Source organism: Poromitra crassiceps (assembly GCF_964638095.1).
Source record: "Poromitra crassiceps genome assembly, chromosome: 4".
Taxonomy (NCBI): domain Eukaryota; kingdom Metazoa; phylum Chordata; class Actinopteri; order Beryciformes; family Melamphaidae; genus Poromitra; species Poromitra crassiceps.
Genome location: NC_139626.1, coordinates 46,684,220 through 46,701,911, shown reverse-complemented (window position 1 = coordinate 46,701,911; position 17,692 = coordinate 46,684,220). Strand labels below are relative to the sequence as shown.

The following is a 17,692-nucleotide window of genomic DNA, read 5'->3' as shown; positions in this document are numbered from 1 at the left end:
TCGGTGTCCAGTAACGACACGGCGGCAGCATTACACCGTGATGGCGCGGAGGTTCAAGAGCACGATCACCGCAGCTTTAATTTTTAATCTTTTAGCTTTTATCCAAATCCATGGCTTTTGCTTCTTTGTTTTGTTTCATATTGTTTTGTTACTTTCATTTGTTTTGACGTGAGATGTTTTTATAAGCACTTATGGGTTTTTATCTCACATTTTATCATTGTATTTTGTTGCTGTATTTAATTCTCTCACATCACTTTCAAGTTTTATCGACTTTCTCAACTAATCTAAAAACTAAATTACATTTGCCACATATGCCCTTGTGTGTTTGTTGTTGATGTTTTACAGAAATGTATCTCACTGGCTGAATTTGAGAATAAACGTTAAATGTTGTTTGCTCATTCACTTTTTTATATAAATCAAACATCACGTAGTGAATTCCTTTTGATTCCACAAAGGTCCCACAAAAGATACAAAGATGAAAAGGATTGTGGTTTAGAACTAAAATAGAGTTGCTAGTGAGCTAAAACAGATCCAATATACAGTATGATATACAGTATTATACATACATCGTAACAGAAACGACACGACAGGGTGTGATTTGATTGCTTGATTGATTGGTTTTATTTTTTTATTTTGGATATAGAATAACAAAATCCAAGGGATTGACATGTAAAAGTGTAAACACTTATTTCCAACATGGTCCCTGGTCTTATAAAAACAGGACATACAGTAACACATAGCATCATATAAACCAGGGTTTCTCAACTGGTGGGTCGCGACCTTGAGGGGGTCGTAGACACCTGTGGGGGGAAAAAATCTAACAACCAAAATTATGTCTCGACTGTTTTAGAGAAAGAATTCTGTTTTTTTTTTAATTGACCAGGTTAACTTGTTTAAAAAATATATAGGTCTGTAATTCAAGATAAGTCTGCCTTTTCATGACATTGGGTTTCTAGCCCTAGTTGCAATTTCGTTGCACCTTTTTTGTTTATTTCATGATTTTAACAGTGCATGAAGGCATTGTGCATTACTGCACTATTTTTTGTGAAATACATTTGAGTGGTATAAAAAAATCTGAAATTTGGGTCGCAACTTAATGAGTAAGGAAAAATGTGGGTCCTGAGGCTATAGACCAGTTGAAAACCACTGATATAAACAATACAGAACAGTCAAGGGTAAAAAGAACAAGAGATATAAACCAACATAAGTTCAAAAACCATTTCAATGAAAGGCTCAGGCTCACACATTACTCTAGCTTACCCAGCAAGAATGTTTTCAAAAGGTTTCTAAAACCATTCAGAGAATTTGCAGAATTAATTTCATTAGGGATCTTGTTCCACTCCTCCCTCCCATATATAGGAATGTTCTTCTCCCAACTTTTGCTTTTCAGATTGGGTAGTTTCAAGTTTGCTACACTAGCCTTCGTATTCAGGCTATGAGTGTCCCGAACAGACTGAAAGTACTTACTAAAATAATTAGGACAAAGGTCATGTAATATTTTATAGACCATGAGAAGTTTATAACGCTAATGTGCGTTCTTGGACTGAGGTTAAGGATGACTGTCATTAGTTTGTTTTGGGTTTTTTGGAGCCTGTCTTTACTCAGGTCATCCCAGTTTTTTTTTACATTTTCTGTCGTCTTATAATAAATGAATGAATTCATTCATGACAGATGTTAAGAAATACACAATGAATAGATAAAACCCATACACCAGTATTAAAATTGTTGAGGAATTAAACACAATAAAGTCCAGGACTTGTTTCCATTGTGGTCCTCGTACAGGTACAGCAAAGTGTTTATAATATGAATCAAAAGAAAATTAGATCAAAATAATATCAATACAAAGTGGGATGTGATTGTCTGCTGGCTCACTCGAGTGGCTTTTCCCCTAAAGATCCAGAAGAAAGAAAGACAGACAGACAGACAGACAGACAGACAGACAGACAGACAGACAGACAGACAGACAGACAGACAGACAGACAGACAGACAGAAAGAAAGAAATGTTATGGTTACTACAGACAATACCGAGACATCAACCCTGAACAATAGAGTACCACAGGGATGACGTATTTTTGTAGGCTTTATCCAGAAATTGCCGCCATTTGGTTCTTCAGTGCAAAAGTGAATGGGGTTTTAGAATGGGGATTTTACTTAAATGCATTAACCACATACCTTATTTGATGCATTTAAGTGAAATCCCCATTCTAAAACCCCATTCACTTTTTTGCTGACGAACCCGGACTCATTCCTGTGATTCTCTATAGCAGGCTGTGTTTCATACTCACAGGTGATTGGTCCGATGGTGAGGGGCTTGATGGGTGCAGATGTGGAAACAGAGCGACGCCCCCTTCTGGAGCAAACCTGTGAGGGGGGGGGGGGGGGGGGGGGGGTGTTAACACAAACCAACCTAGGCCACAAAATAAAACATTGGCATGTTACAATTCTGCAAACCACTGATATGTTCAATATTAACTTTCTGAACCAAATAATATTATATTTATTATATTTCAACAAGTCCTCCAACCACAGGAGTGTTTCCAACATCAATTTGAAAATGTCAGTTAAAAATTGAAAATATCACAGCAATCATTTGATAATGTTGCGCAAATGATAACTTGGGTTATGGTTAGGCACGTTAAACAACTTGGTTAAGCTTAGGGTTTGGGTTAAATAACAACATTAAATGTGACTTGTGGTTGAAATGCAGACTTTGAACATGCTGGGACACGAACCCCCGGTGTAAAAGGCATACGCATATCCACCACCCCGACATTCCACTGTGCCATTGAAACCCACGTTGTGAAGCCCCCCGCAGCATGGGAATTGAACCAGGAACCTACGGCATTGGAGGCGGACGCTCTAGCAAGGAGGCTAAAACCCACGGGCTCTAGCATCAGTCACTAGACCATCCCTTGAGTCTGAGAGGTTTATTCACTGCACAGCACAACCCACTGACTACCGTTACAATAGCGTTATTTACATGATATATCTAGAAATGTTGATATGACGCGTATTGGTTCACAAAGGTTCACGACACTCCATCCATGGATTGCAGAAATGTAACATGTCAACATTTTATTTTATTTTATTTATTAGAGTGTAGTCTGACTCAAACGCAGTAGGCTGCCGGTATAAACTCTGCCATTGTCCATTTCAGGTTCCCCTTCTGCTCCCGGTATCGGCGTGTTTTCAAAGTACGTGTCGCTATGTAGAAAACAACAACCTGCGAGTTAGCAACCTACATGCTTAAAATGGCAAGTTTATGTGTTACCGAATGAATGCGAGTATGCGAGTGGTAGCAAGTAATTTGGTTAAACTCCTAGTATAAAGGCCTGTTAACCAGCTCCGCCAAGGGAGCTAGCTCTCTTAGTGGCAGGCCCGTAGCCAGGGTTTAAGAAATACCGAGGTCATTTTAACGCGGCATGGGGGTCCAGGGGGGGCTTTTCCCCCCCCGGTTAGAAAACGTTGTCCATTTTAAAGTAAAATGCTAGGGTAGATCTATAAAGAACTACAGACATCATGTTAGATTAATATCGTTTTACTGTGCTGTTGCTTTACAATGATACAAAAAATAAATGTCTCCCCATATATATATTCTGCATACAGGTCACATGGCAGAATACTGCTCAATTAAATACAATGGTCCATCTACACAAACATCACTTACTGTAACCAAGGTTAACTTTGAAGCAAATTAATATTAGGTTAATCAATGTGAAGTCACAATATTAGTTACATTGTTATTTTATCATTTACTTTGCGTACTGTTCCTTTAACTAGTGAAATGGTGAACAGCCAATCAGAGTGGCGATAGCGCTGCTTGCTAGAGAGAGAGAGAGAGAGAGAGGAAAAGTAAAGCTGCATCTTTCTTGCGTCAGATGCACTTTGACAAGGAAGAGAGCCGTCGCAAATTGAATGTTGGAGAAGAGAAATTAAGACAAAAGAAGCAAGTTTGAGGAGCTGTCAACCTTTATTTTTGCCCGTTTTTGGAAGATTTCGTGTTCACCTGCTGTCACCTTACTGGATTCCTGTTTAGTGTTGAGTTTGAAGAAGGATTTGGCCAGGTTTATTGTGGGGATCGGTTGCTTGGTGTTGGCACACTGAGCTGGGGAAACCAGATGGCGAGCCACCCATAGGAGAGATCGCATTGGACGGACGTCTTCTGCTGCAAGACCACTTCCAAGGATAAGGATTCTTGATTCATCATCTACCTGGATCGCGGTAGGATTAAAACATTCCGTATCGTGCTGCAACACGCAGTGAAGTTCATCGGACTGGTACAGAATTTAACTAGGACTGAGAACACACCTAAGAGTGATATTTGAGTTATTGATCATAACAGATCTGACTATTTTGAGTTTTGATTTTGATACTGTATTCACAGTGGTATTTTATTTTCCAATTTATTTTATGTTGAATGGGTAATGCCAATGGGTTGTATTACTGAAAACTACAACTAAAGTAGACTAAAATAGGCCTAACTGAGAAAAGAACTTGAAATTGAGTTATACCTCAAAGGGAAAATAACCGTTCAAAGGGAACTAAATAACAACTTAAAGGATAAGTGGAAATTATCTCTTAAACTCAAATAGGTTTAAATCAAACTAAACTGAGATAAGAAGGGACATTTGCATATCTTTTACTTTGGCTTTTGGTTTCAAGGGGATTTCATTCTAATTCCTGTGTCTGTTAAATGTGTTTGTGGTACCAATCTATATGTATGTCTACTACTAAATGTTTCTATAAATAAGCCGGCAGTTCAAACTTATCCCCTGGTCTGTGGTCCGTTTTTCCTGGTTTATCCCTAGTTAATACTGCTCATCTGAACCTAGACCCTGGTCCTAGTTATCTGTAAATGTCTACAGTGCTACACATGGCAGAATACTGCTCAATTAAATACAATGGCCCATCTACACAAACATCACTTATGTTGTGAATGGGTAGCCTAAGTAACTACCCTGTAAGTTACAGGGTAGTTACTTAGGCTACCCATTCACTTCAATAAAACTGTCTCCAAACTCTAGTCCCAATGCAAAATTTGAACGTTGTGGTGAGCTATGTCTCTTCCTTCTATAGCACACAGAGAGGAAGCAAATTGTTGCATTTTTTATTTATTTGGTGTCCTCAATGGTAGCTACGGGCATGCGTAGTGGTTAGCGTGTGCCCTTTGGAAGTGGGATGTCGGTGCCGCTCCACCACTGGGCAAGCACCATGGGTTGCTGCCAGGACTCTCAACACAACGGAGGCTACAGGCTACTCTTTTATGTGCTATTTTCTTATGCAGGGATTTAGACATTTGCTTCCAAAACAAGTCACCCCAAACGCTATTTCGCAAGGACACCGTCACTGGGCTTAGCCTCGCCCAAGATGATTGTGATTGGTTTAAAGAAATGTAAACAAGGCAGTGTGTTTTTTTCCCCCTATACCAGAATGAGCGTAGGTTGTGCCAGACTCTCTCCAGCGCTACTGCGCTAGTGAAGTGTGGAGATAGTTTGGCCAAGCGAGACCAGGATGTGTGACTCACCGGGGTGCAGGGGGCACTGTTGCGCTCACACATGCTGAGGCTGCAGTGCAGGAAGACGTCTCGGTCCTCTCCCCCATCGAACAGGAAGAGCAGGACAGAAAAACGAGCACGGGAGGAGGAGCCACTCTCATCCACTCTCACTTGTCGATTGTCACTGGGACACCTGCAGACAGACAGACAGGCAGACAGACAGGCATACAGACAGACAGACAGGCATACAGAAAGACAGACAGACAGACAGGCATACAGACAGACAGACAGACAGACAGGCATACAGAAAGACAGACAGACAGACAGACAGGCATACAGACAGACAGACAGACAGACAGGCATACAGACAGACATACAGGCATACAGAAAGACAGACAGACAGACAGACAGGCAGGCATACAGACAGACAGACAGGCATACAGACAGACAGACAGACAGACAGACAGACAGACAGACAGGCATACAGAAAGACAGACAGACAGACAGACAGACAGGCATACAGACAGACAGACAGACAGACAGACAGACAGACAGACAGGCATACAGACAGACAGGCATACAGACAGACAGACAGACAGACAGACAGACAGACAGGCATACAGACAGACATCATCACTTTTCCATTCTCTTTGGGCACAAACATGATCCGAGGTTACATCACTGATGATGTGTTCAGGAGCATTCATGAGAAGTATTTGATCAATCAGTGGTTAAAGTATCTTGTAAAGTATCTTGTAGTACTGTTGCCTCATAGAAAGATACCCTCGTTAAAACCATCCTGATCATGTGACCTCATCAGCTTGCTGAAATTACAATGTAACCAGACCAATCAGGGACTGTGTCCTAGTTGATGATATAACCGGGCTAGTGTCCTCTAGTCTAGAGAGAGAGTGGCGTCAGCGGAGGACCAAAATGCGAGACTCAATAGCCAATGAACAGCCAGGAATGGGTCTCGCGCTACTTTTGCATGCTAAAATAAAGCTGATATAGTACAATTTGATTCAAGGGGGGAAAACCCTTTCAGAGTACAACATAAACTGTGTATTTTTCTGCAACTCGACAGTGCTGCTTAATCCAGGACCTTACTTTCTGGAACTCTTGAGAGTAAAAAACTGCTCCATTGGAGTGAATGGAGATGTCGGGACTCTTCTATCTATACGGCTCTGAACCGGGCCAGTTAGGAACGCGTCATAGTTGCCCACGCTGATTGGTGGAAGGAGTTGTCTGTCAAGGCTAGTCCTCCTAGCCACTAAAATCAGTGTGTGTGGCTAGAAGTTCAGACTGATACGTGATGCGAAACAGAATGTGACATGGGTCATTCTCCCAAACGAGTGCAGTTTCCACTTTGAAATTGTCAACATTTGTATCGAGCGTAAACTTATTATTGGCGTTCATTATAGATGAATAATGTGTGACGGGGTGGTAAGTCAAACTACATATACAAATATTTTTTTTACAAAAAAAAAACATGTTTTTATTTTTAATTGAATTATCTTATGTAAACAGGGACACACATATACTCCTGAAAATAATAAATGTTTGATAAAAATATGTTTATTTCGTGATATTTTGGAAAAAACATTAAAAATACTATATTACTCTTTAAGAATAGTATTTTCTCATATACAGTTACACTAACAAGAACACTTGAATTAATAGCTTTAAGCTTTGGAAACGCACCTCATCAAACATTGCGGACGCAAAAGGTACTCAGATGATACAATGACCCACCCACACCTCACATTCTGTTATCAGGTCTGTTTTAACCAGGATACCAGCAAGAAGGCTGTGAGTTATCCACTGAGTTTGCAGGTTCTTCCTTCCTTTGTGCGGGTTTCCTCTCAAACTGTTTGCAGTATATGATGTGTATATCAGGATGTGTGACGTAGTCTGCATATCCATATGCACTAGGTTTCCAAAAAAAGACATCTGTAGGCTCCACAGGGTAGTTGAGAGAAACACGACACAATCCACCATCACTAACACTTTGATCGGGAAGTAATGGGACTATTTTTCTCTGCTGCAGCATACACTGCTGTGGGGTGAGAGGGTGGCGTGATCTGGTTTTGTTGATGGTCAGGTCGAATCGTAAATCATTTCACATGGAGCCGCCGGATATGTGGGTTGGTCTTTGTGTTGGGTTTTGGAGACAAACACCATTTGGACTCAATGATCGCAGCAAAAAGCTAGACATTTGAGCTTGACCTTTTTGGACAAATTATATATGTGTCCAAAAATCAATGAAAGCCCCATTCTGTAGTTTTTCTAATTGGGGAAACTGCGCCCACATCTAAATGCTACACTTCCCTGTTTGTAGGTTCAGATATCAGCCTTATTTGACTGTTTCTGCTTGTCCTGATTCACTCAAAAGAATAGCTCCAAATAACCCCAAAGTCACTGTGCCATCAAAATGATTAAACAGCTGTTATATTAAGGTTAAAAAAGTTAGATAATGGGGCTTTGAGAGGGAGACATACTTGTTGTGAATGAGAGAGTATCTGATAGGATCGTCAGGGTTGGAGGAGTGAGTGGCATAGCAGTCCTCCAGGACGACCACAAAGCTGGGGTCGCTTTCGTCCACGGACACGCCCACGTACAGCGGGTCACCTAGGGGCAGAGAGACCCGGCCGGGCGGGTATGGCTCGGTGTAGCCCGAGGTCCGGAACAGAGACATGGAGGCGCTGGCTTTGGTACCCGAGCCAGAAACACCACCTGAGAGGCTGCCAAGAAAACACAAGACTTAAACATTTATTTTTTTAATTAGTGGCAGATGGACAGTCCTGCTAACAAACAAACGCCACCAAAAACATAAACTCCTTGGCAGAGTAATAATCTGGTTTTACTTTGTTTGTGCACTTTATTTTGAAAGATCAGACCTAAAACTGTTCTGTTTTCTAAAATGTAACTTTCCTCTGAGTACATTTTGTATGCAGAGCTACTTTTTACTTTTAAGTAGGCTTTTACACCAGTATCATAATATCAACAAAGTACAGTACTTCTATTTGAGTAGTAGGATATTCGAGTAGGCTCTTTCCACCACTGAGTATTTTAAAGTGTGTCGTCACAGTCATGAACAGAAATGAGAAAAGACTTCTTACAGCAGGTAGGGTCTGACAGCCACATCCAGGCTGGTGTTGCTGTGCAGGGGATAGGCACAGGAGAAGGGGACTCTGACAGGGAGGGCCCAGGACAGGTTTACAGAGTAGACAAATAAACTGTTGGAGTAGATCACATGGCTGCTGTTGGTCTGAAACACAGAGGTGGATTGAATGATCAGTTAACTAAAGGATCGGGTCAGCTAGAGACTCGGCCACAAGCAGCAGGGTGGCCAAGTGTTGTTTAGAGAAACCTGAGTAGGTTCATACTAGGGTAGGGTCAATTTGCCATTACAGTCAATACAAATGCACTTTTTTGCAGCCATAGACTGTATAAACTGCCCCCCATCCAGGTGTCATGAATGGTGAAATTAGCTATACAGACCAAAAGTTATTTATTTATTTATTTATTTATAACCCTGAACTCTGACCTCCCTGCAGGCGAGTGAGTGAAAAGCTTCCCTATGAGGATCAATATTAGTAGTTGTAATAATGAACGCTGCAGGAATAAACAATACAATTAAAATACATTGGAATGCCATAAATCATATGGTTAATCTAGTGTGTAACTGTAAGCTCACTGTTGCCCAACCACAGAACAGAACAGAACAGAACAGAACAGAACAGAACAGAACAGAACAGAACAGAACAGAACAGATCAGATCAGATCAGATCAGAACAGAACAGAACAAAACCGGCTTCCAAAACACTCAGATAGCAGGTAGTGGTCAGATCTTCACCGTCAGAGTGTTTCCACACACGCCCGCCCGGCGCTCCACTCCATACCACGCCTTCCCGTGTTGCACGCTGGCGTTGGAGCAGCGGATGTCTGCCAGGTGAGCGGAGAGCGCGTTCAGGTCAGAAGACGCCAGCTCAGCCACAGACAGAGCTATCTGGAGCCGCTCACGCCCACACACCACCTGAGCACCCTGCAGTGCAGGGCGCGGCACTACAAACAGACATGTGAGGTCAACAAAGAAAGGGGAAGTGGGAGAGAAACAGGAAAATATGATAAGTGAGACCAAAGTCAGACCAAAGTGACAGCAGATCCTTAAACACTGACTTACAGTATTTATTTTGTGTACATTTTGTCTGCAAGGAGCTATCTGCTCTCTTGGTCAGTGGAGCACTTTTTGGTTGGAATCTGGTTGCAGTTGGTTAGAGCTCAACTTTTTCTCTTCCTTCAAAACTAAACCTGCTTGATCCTCTCCTCCTGCTCGCTGTCTGAATCTCTGACCACCTCCTCCTCTCCAACTTCACATCTGCTGTGTCGACAGCAAAGACTTCCTACTTCATCTCTGAAATCCAGTCTTCTGCCTCCAACTCAGTAAACTGTTTTACACCTTCTCCTCCCTTCTCAACCCCCCCTTCCTTCTCAGCTGATCATTTCGTCACCTACTTTGCTAAGAAGGTGGATGAAATCAGCTCTTCCTTCCATCATCCAGCCACTAACAACACTATTTCTTACTCCAAACCTGCTTCTCTGCCCCCTGTCCCTGGGCTTGCTTCCTTCTCTCCCCTCTCCCCTGAAGATGTCCTTAAACGTGTCAGGTCTAACCGAGCCACCTCTTGCCCCCTTGATCTTATCCCTTCCTCCCTTCTCCAAACCATCTCCACCAACATCTTCCTCACTACCCTTATCAATTCTTCTCTGTCCTCTGGTCTTGTTCCTGCATCTCCACACGTCTCAAAGACATCAGTGCCTGGATGTCTGCCCACATCTTGAGAAGACAAGAGCTATTCTTCCTCCCGGGGAAAGATCGCTCTCTCAGAGACCTCTTCATCCCCATAACTAATTTCCTGCAACCACATCAACTTGCACTCATTTGAAAATAGAGCTGTCATTAACTAATGGGGCTTTTTATGTTGTCTTTTATTGTAGGTCACTTATAGAATATAACTAAAAGCGTCAGGGGAAACATTAGGGCGTAGAAAGCAGCAGGACGAGTCTATTCACCACTAGCCTATCTTTTGAAACCTGTTGAGGCAAGCTAGGTTGGGCCTCCTGTCGGGAGACAACAGTAATTTGTGCAGCTTGTATTTACCTTCACAGACAACACCAGCATCCTCTTGGTGACTGCAGTTGTGGGATCCAAACCGTTGGTGGCTGCACTCCGTGAGCTTTGATTCTCCACCTGAGCACCTGACATCACCGAGCCAGACGGGCCCTGTGCCTTGTCCAAAACGTGCTCTCTGTGGAGCTGCCAGGATCCTGCCACAGCCCAGCTGTCTACACACCACCTGGCCATCAAGCTGGTCCCAGTCACCATCACACACCGTCCCCCACTGTCCCTGGTGGAAGACCTCCACTCTGCCAGAGCACGAGCTGTTCCCCCCATCAGCCAGGCGGACCTGCCCCTCCGCCGCTGTGCTGTTGTCTGCTGCTGCTGCCGTGCTGCTGGGAGTGGCCGGTGGTCGTGAAGTCGTTGGCAGCGTTGTTGTTGTTGTTGTTGGAGGTGAGGGAGTTGGAGGTGGGGCGAGAGGATCCACTTCTATTCAAAATGAAAAACAAGCAGTGCAACAATTAATGTGTCACAGTTGACAAGTGTTCATACAGTTCAGAGTGAGAACAATTTATACAGTGGTTTTGGATATCGAATAGATATGATGCATTTTCTTGTAACATTAAAAATTTAAAATGATTAGGTAAATATTTGCATTGGGTTGATACCTGCACAGTAAGCAAGATTGCAATTGACCGTCACAAGCTTGTAGACATAGTAGTGTCCAGAACAGTATTTGACATGGATAGGAGATTCGGAAAAAAGGCAGCAGTCGTTGTTCCAGTGGCCGCAGACGCTGCGTTGTACAATCTCATCTGAAAGTGTGGGATGAGGCTCTGTTATCGATAGAGGACCGTGGGTTCCACACCTGAATATAGGCACACAGCTCTCTGGTATACGAGCACTGCTTTGCCCCAGGTACAGGCGATACCAGCCTTGCCAGTTAACGTCTCTGTCACAATGTAAGTCACTAACTCTGTAATCTGTTGCACGCCAGGCGTCATTCAGTACACTGTAGTGGTCACACGGGTCTACACAGCGGAGGGCCCCATTGACATTGATGCAGTCTGTGCCTAATGGACAAGACCTGCCCTCGCAGGAGAACTGAATCGATCTGGTGGATCTGACTTTGGAGGGAGGCAGCAGGCATTGGAAGGAGCCAGGCGTGTTGTGACAGAGGTGGGGGGGGCTGCAGGGTGGAGCAGGGAGCGAGCATTCATCTACGTCCACACAGCCGCTCTCTGGAGACCAGCTGTAACCACGGCCGCAGCAGGAGGCGGAGTCACGGCAGAGCTTTGCACTGTAACAGGCAGAGGTGTGAACTCGTCACATGATTTGAACTTGAGACAACAAAAATAATATTATTTAAAAAGTGTGCCACAAATCAATTCATTTCCTGAATCAACTAACATTCTATTCATTCCCAGCACGTCAACACTTCAGTCCCCAGATCCAATTTGTTTCAACAAATCTAACAGTATCCAATCAAGTCGCAGGAGAGAACCATGAAGAATTAATGTTACGTTACTGAGCGCCACCAAAGATGCCAGATGATCATTTAGTTTGCATACAAAAAACTATGTGGTGGTCAAATAAAAAAGAGTTGCAATAAAGCGTGCAGAATTGAAAATTAAAGACAGGGATGACTTGTTTAGGACTCAAATCTCAAAATGTAGGACTGGAGACTTGACTTGGGCTTGAGTGCAAAGACCTGAGACAAAACAATGACTTGGTCCCACCTCTGGTAACAGGCGAGACCGTCGCCTTCGAAGCCGTTCTTACAGACACAAGACAAATCCCGGCCACTGGACGTGTGCTCCACAGTCCCACAGCTAGCCTGGTCGTGACATTCATCACAGCTGAGGACCAGTGTTTCTGTGAAAAGTGCAAGAACAGTTTGATACATGACAACAGTTTGATACATGACAACAGTTTGATACATGACAACAGTTTGACAGTTTGATACATGACAACAGTTTGATACATGCATTTGTGAATTTCCAATCGTTTTTCCAATGGAAATTGAGAGAACAAAAACAATAGGTTACATGCAAATGACATAAATCATGAGATGATGTGCTTAATAATTCATAAAGGTGAACATCACAGACAACCGTCAATTATTTGTGCTGTTATGGTTATTGTTAGCTTAGTTACTCACTTCTACACTAGTTTAGATTGTGTTACTTATGGACGGAAATATAGTGAAAATAGATTATCCCCCCTTTTTGCTGGGGACCCCACTTTGAAAACAGGCTACAACTGTTGTGAGAAGCTGGTGAATTGTTGTACATTTTCAATGCAGGTTGATTAAACAATCTGGATTATTTAAACAAACAAATGAAATGGATTAAACAGCTGTCATCTGGTGCATTTTAGGCCCAAGAGAAACAGAGTTGATCTGGGAATAATTTCTGGCTGAGCAATGCAATGCACCTAAAAAAAAAAGTAAGCTATTTACAGTTAGTTTGTCAGTAAAAGGTTTGATGAATAAATAAATCAAAACCACTCCACTACTGTACTGGTGACATTAGCTGTCGTAAAGACAGTGTAACCGCATGCAGCCGAGACGTTGCATATATCCCAGTGTTTGCGGAGATTTCAGCCTCCGCGCGTACCGCGGCCGCCGGCTCTAAACTCGTGTTGGCTCGCGTAATACAATGCAACGACTGTCTGGCTTGTGAGCTAACTTACTGCTTGATAAAAAATAAATAAAAAGAAGAAGGGGAAAATATAATATGCTGCTACTGTCGTGTAAATCTATAGATTACTGTCAGGTCATCACAGCAAAGTGGAATTTTGATGTCATCACTTCCTATTAGTGAGCTGGATTCAGTGTTGAGAGACTCATTCATCATTGGACAATACAATGTCAATCTTACCGATCTATCCAATCAACAACCAATACGGTTGAATAAATTAATTGATTGGTAGTGATTGGTGAGGACTGTTGAGGCTTCACTGTTCCCTGTGAATTGCATTTGTTTTTCAACCAATCATAGATTAGCATGAGATAAATGACCAAGGAAATGAAACGCCCTCAGGGGTAATGTTATTCTAGTGTACCCCTGAGGGCACGACAGACAGCGGGGGGACAGTACCAGTGGGGCACAGACTATGTCTGCATGCCGCTCCATCAGTGCCCTACAGGTGTCACTGTCGAAGCACATGAAGACCATGCATTTTATTAAGAAAAAACACATTTGATTAAAATTTTATAATCTCTAATTTCTTCATAATCTCTCATCTCTTCTAAAAAATAAGGGCGGCTCATCCTCCCTACATGCACTACATTAATAACCTCCACTAATAGCCTATGTGCATTGTCCAACAAGTTTTCTCAATTCATTTCCCTCTTTGCGATGTGATAAAAGTTTCTCAGTGAGTTATAGTTGATTGCCTCACTGAATTATCTGCTAATACCCAATTTTAGCACCAGAATTTGATGTCCTTGCCTGGCATATCCAAAAGGAATTTTACTCTGCACTGCGATGAATAATGACATCATCACACAACAGTCTAAACCTAATGTTAATTTAAAATGAGATATTCCTCTAAATCTGGCTTCAAACAGCCACAATTTGAGGAAATAAATGTAGGGGGACCCTATAGCTCTCTGGCTATAACTCGAACCAGGGGTAAGGGTACCCCCCAAAGTGCACATATATTACGTTGCATTACATCATTAAGCTGACACCTTCATCCAAAGTGACTTACAATAGCACATTTTGTCAACAGTCAACAATCAACTGTGCAATTTAAGAGGCCATTTACACCTGGCATTAACATGCATTTTCTGCCATCAGATTGCAATCAGATTGTGCTTGACCACTTGATGATCCACTTGGATGCATTGTGTACACATTGAACACAAGTGTATATGCAATGTGTCCTCTCAATCTGGATACAGCAACTGTATGCCCCATTTTGTGTGATCAAATTGCCATCAGATTGCAATCTCATCACCCAAAACGCATGTTCACGCCAAGTGTAAATTAAATCAGGCTAATGTGGTCAAGCACAATCTGATTGCAATCTGATGGCAGAAAATGCATGTTAATGCCAGGTGTAAATGGCCTCATTGTCTATGTCAGCTAAGACTTCTGAAAAGGAATAGAGTAACATTTGTAGAAACTAGGAATCACATAAAACCTTGAATGATTACTAATTGCAATTTGTTCTGGGTCGGTACACAGATTGACTGGACAAACAGGAAAATGAAAAATCTCTGATATCTGTTTGTTCAACTCACCTGGATCATCATCACTAGTTGCATTCTGCAGCACAAAGCATTGAAAGCATTTGTTTAGTCATGACATCAGATATGACAGCTGCAGTGCAGCAGATGGACATGTGTGATGACATCAGATATGACAGCTGCAGTGCAGCAGATACACATGTGTGATGACATCATGTGTGATGATGACATCTGAAAACCGAGTGAACCTGTGATGCAACTCACTCACCAGAATGAAACATTGACATTTGACATGTCTGCACTCTGCAAACCAGGATATAATCTCAATGTGAATTTTAAACAAAGCATAGGCCTTTGATGGGTCGGGTGTAGCTCAGGAGGTAGAGCGGGTCGTCCACTAATCGCTTTGGATAAAAGAGGTCGGCGGTTCGATCCCCGCCTCCTTCAGACTGCATGTCGAAGTGTCATTGGGCAAGATACTGAACCCCAAATTGCTCCCGTTGGTGTGCCAGCACCCTGCGTGGTAACCTGCTGCCATCGGTGTGTGAATGGGTGAATGTACCTACTGACTGTAAAGCGCGTTGGATAAATGCAGGCCATTTACCATTTACCTTTTACGTGTCTAAAACATGGCATTCAGAGCCTTTTAACTTACTTTGAATTAACTTATTTTAACTTACTTTGAATTGGGTTTAAATAAACAAAAATGTATTTCTATTTGATCTTTTAATGGATTAAATTAAAATAAATGGGAGTGAATGTGAGATTGATTGATTTTGGAGACAGTGAGACATTATTTTCATTAGTTTAATTTAATTTTATTTTATTACATGATATGAGGAGTACAACTGACAGAACTGTCTGTTTCTGCCCGTCGGACATTCTTTGACACAAACCTAAACTAAGCCTGACAGTTAGTCTGGTCCAGAGCGGCTAGTTCGGCATACGTTACCATGGTTACTGAGTGGGGAATCCCCACTCAGTAACCATGGTAAGGGATACATGAATAAGCCAGGATGATGGAACAGAAAATGAGCCAGGCTTATGGAGAGAAGCCATGCTAGTTCTGAGCTGAGCTGGGATTGAGAATTTCAGATAAGCAGAGGTAGATGGAACGGAATGCTCACTTAAATGAACAAGGCTTATCGAAATGAGCCAGGCTTTTCATTTATAGCCGGCTTGATGGAAAACCCCTTGGTTATATTATAACGTTGATATACATGTATCTAGAAACATGATATTTTTGGTTCACAAACGTTGACAGTCTATGTATCCGTGGATTGCAGAAATGTACAATGTCAACGTTTTATTCTGGTGAGCAGGCTGAGTGGTCAGAGGGTCAAGCTTACCGGAGGAGAGGAGAAGACTGTCCTGCTCATCAATGACAGAAGGAGGATGGGGAGAACTGGAGTCATGATGAAGTCTCTCTCCTGTCGAACTTCAAATCTGGAATACAGTAAAAATCAGAGCATTGTATCAGCAGCAGCTGTTCAGTCAAAGTTAAGTAACAAGTCAATAAATGGACACCTGAGTATCAGAGTGTTTGAAACTCACCTGTCAGATGACTGATGCTGGATGCTGCAGAGGTTCCGCTCTTTGCTTTTTATACACAGCCAACACAGGGCGTGGAAAATGATCTCACAACCCCTGTCAACCAAATATGTTGCGGTTTCTTATGAATTTTCATGCTGATGGCTTGCAGCCATGTGTGAATGTTGGCACGTGTTGTAAAGTTCTTTGAGTGGTCGGTAGACGAGAAAAGCACTATAAAAATGCAGTGCGTTTAACATGATAAAATCTGTGCGGGGACATGGGGACAAATTGTCCCTATGTCCCCCTGCTTCCGGCGCCCCTGTGTCCCCCTAGGGTTACATGGACTCTTACTTATCCTACAGGTGATGAAATGTTACATGTATTCATTCTGTTTAAGAGGTTCTAGCACCAGATGAATGTCACGTGCCTTCCTCAGAACCTGCTAAATAACAGCATGAGTCAAGACCTCTTTGGATCTTGCTCCATCTGCCTGTATGATCCTTGGAGAAGCTTTGTCTTTTTACACTATGACAACTTGACCACAAGGAAGTGCTATGTCTTCAATAAATGGACGTACAAGTGCACGTTGATAACCGCTTTATGCTCCTTCATCATTGAATCTACATAGTGCTACTTCAGTCAAGAGTGTTCAGCTATCTGGTGATGTGTGCCTCGCTACGTGCTCAGGTGCCAGAATAACATCTCTTGCTCTAACCTTTTAAATTTAACATTTTGGTAAGGCCCAAGTATTCGGTTTGAGTTAGGTGGTACTGTACAAGACAAGTTCTTATTCCTACTGGGTCCGGTCTCAAATTGTTACAATGTTCTGCACCAATCAAATGCTTATATTTCTTTGTAATATTCATTTGACCTTAATTATGAACTGCTCTCAGAGGTGGACAAGGGGGAAGAATGTAACCTGAATCCTTCCGTGGAAACTCCAAAGTATCAGTTGGCCTGCAGTCTGAAATCCTGAGAGAATTGGTTTTGCTGGCAGTTTAAGTTATGCAAAAGTGACAAGAGTGATGTCTCAAGGAAGTGGTACTGCACAAAAACAATGGCATCTGTGTGTTTATTTGGACTCACCTGTGTGTTTAGGTTGCCAAAAGATTCAATGTTTTCGTTTGTTTTTTAAGGATAGTAATGAACAGATCTGGTACATTTCCTGGTAAACATGACCAAGCTGTTCTATTGAGCGTTATTGACTCGTAAGGTATTTCAAGTTTAAAGTTCATTTAAACACACAACATCAGTACCCAGAGTACCCACATAGCAAAAGTCTTTGGATGTAGAAGTTCGATCTCACATCACAGCATGTGAGAAAAGTATATGCTATTTGCACCTGTG

General features: G+C 42.3%; 1 protein-coding gene across 1 annotated transcript; it reads right to left on the bottom strand.

The window, feature by feature from the left end:
* Positions 1–607: 607 nt before the first annotated feature.
* On the bottom strand, positions 608–16,957 carry LOC310775814 (pancreatic secretory granule membrane major glycoprotein GP2-like; the record flags this gene model as incomplete). The annotated part of the gene is made up of 13 exons (XM_083635943.1): positions 608–1,888; positions 2,287–2,362; positions 5,526–5,688; positions 7,994–8,236; positions 8,615–8,763; positions 9,352–9,560; positions 10,657–11,103; positions 11,283–11,914; positions 12,354–12,489; positions 14,867–14,891; positions 16,162–16,258; positions 16,367–16,459; positions 16,923–16,957. 13 exons carry the CDS (start codon positions 16,955–16,957, stop codon positions 1,869–1,871), a joined length of 2,325 nt encoding a protein of 774 aa, XP_083492069.1. The 3' UTR covers positions 608–1,868.
* Positions 16,958–17,692: the final 735 nt, after the last annotated feature.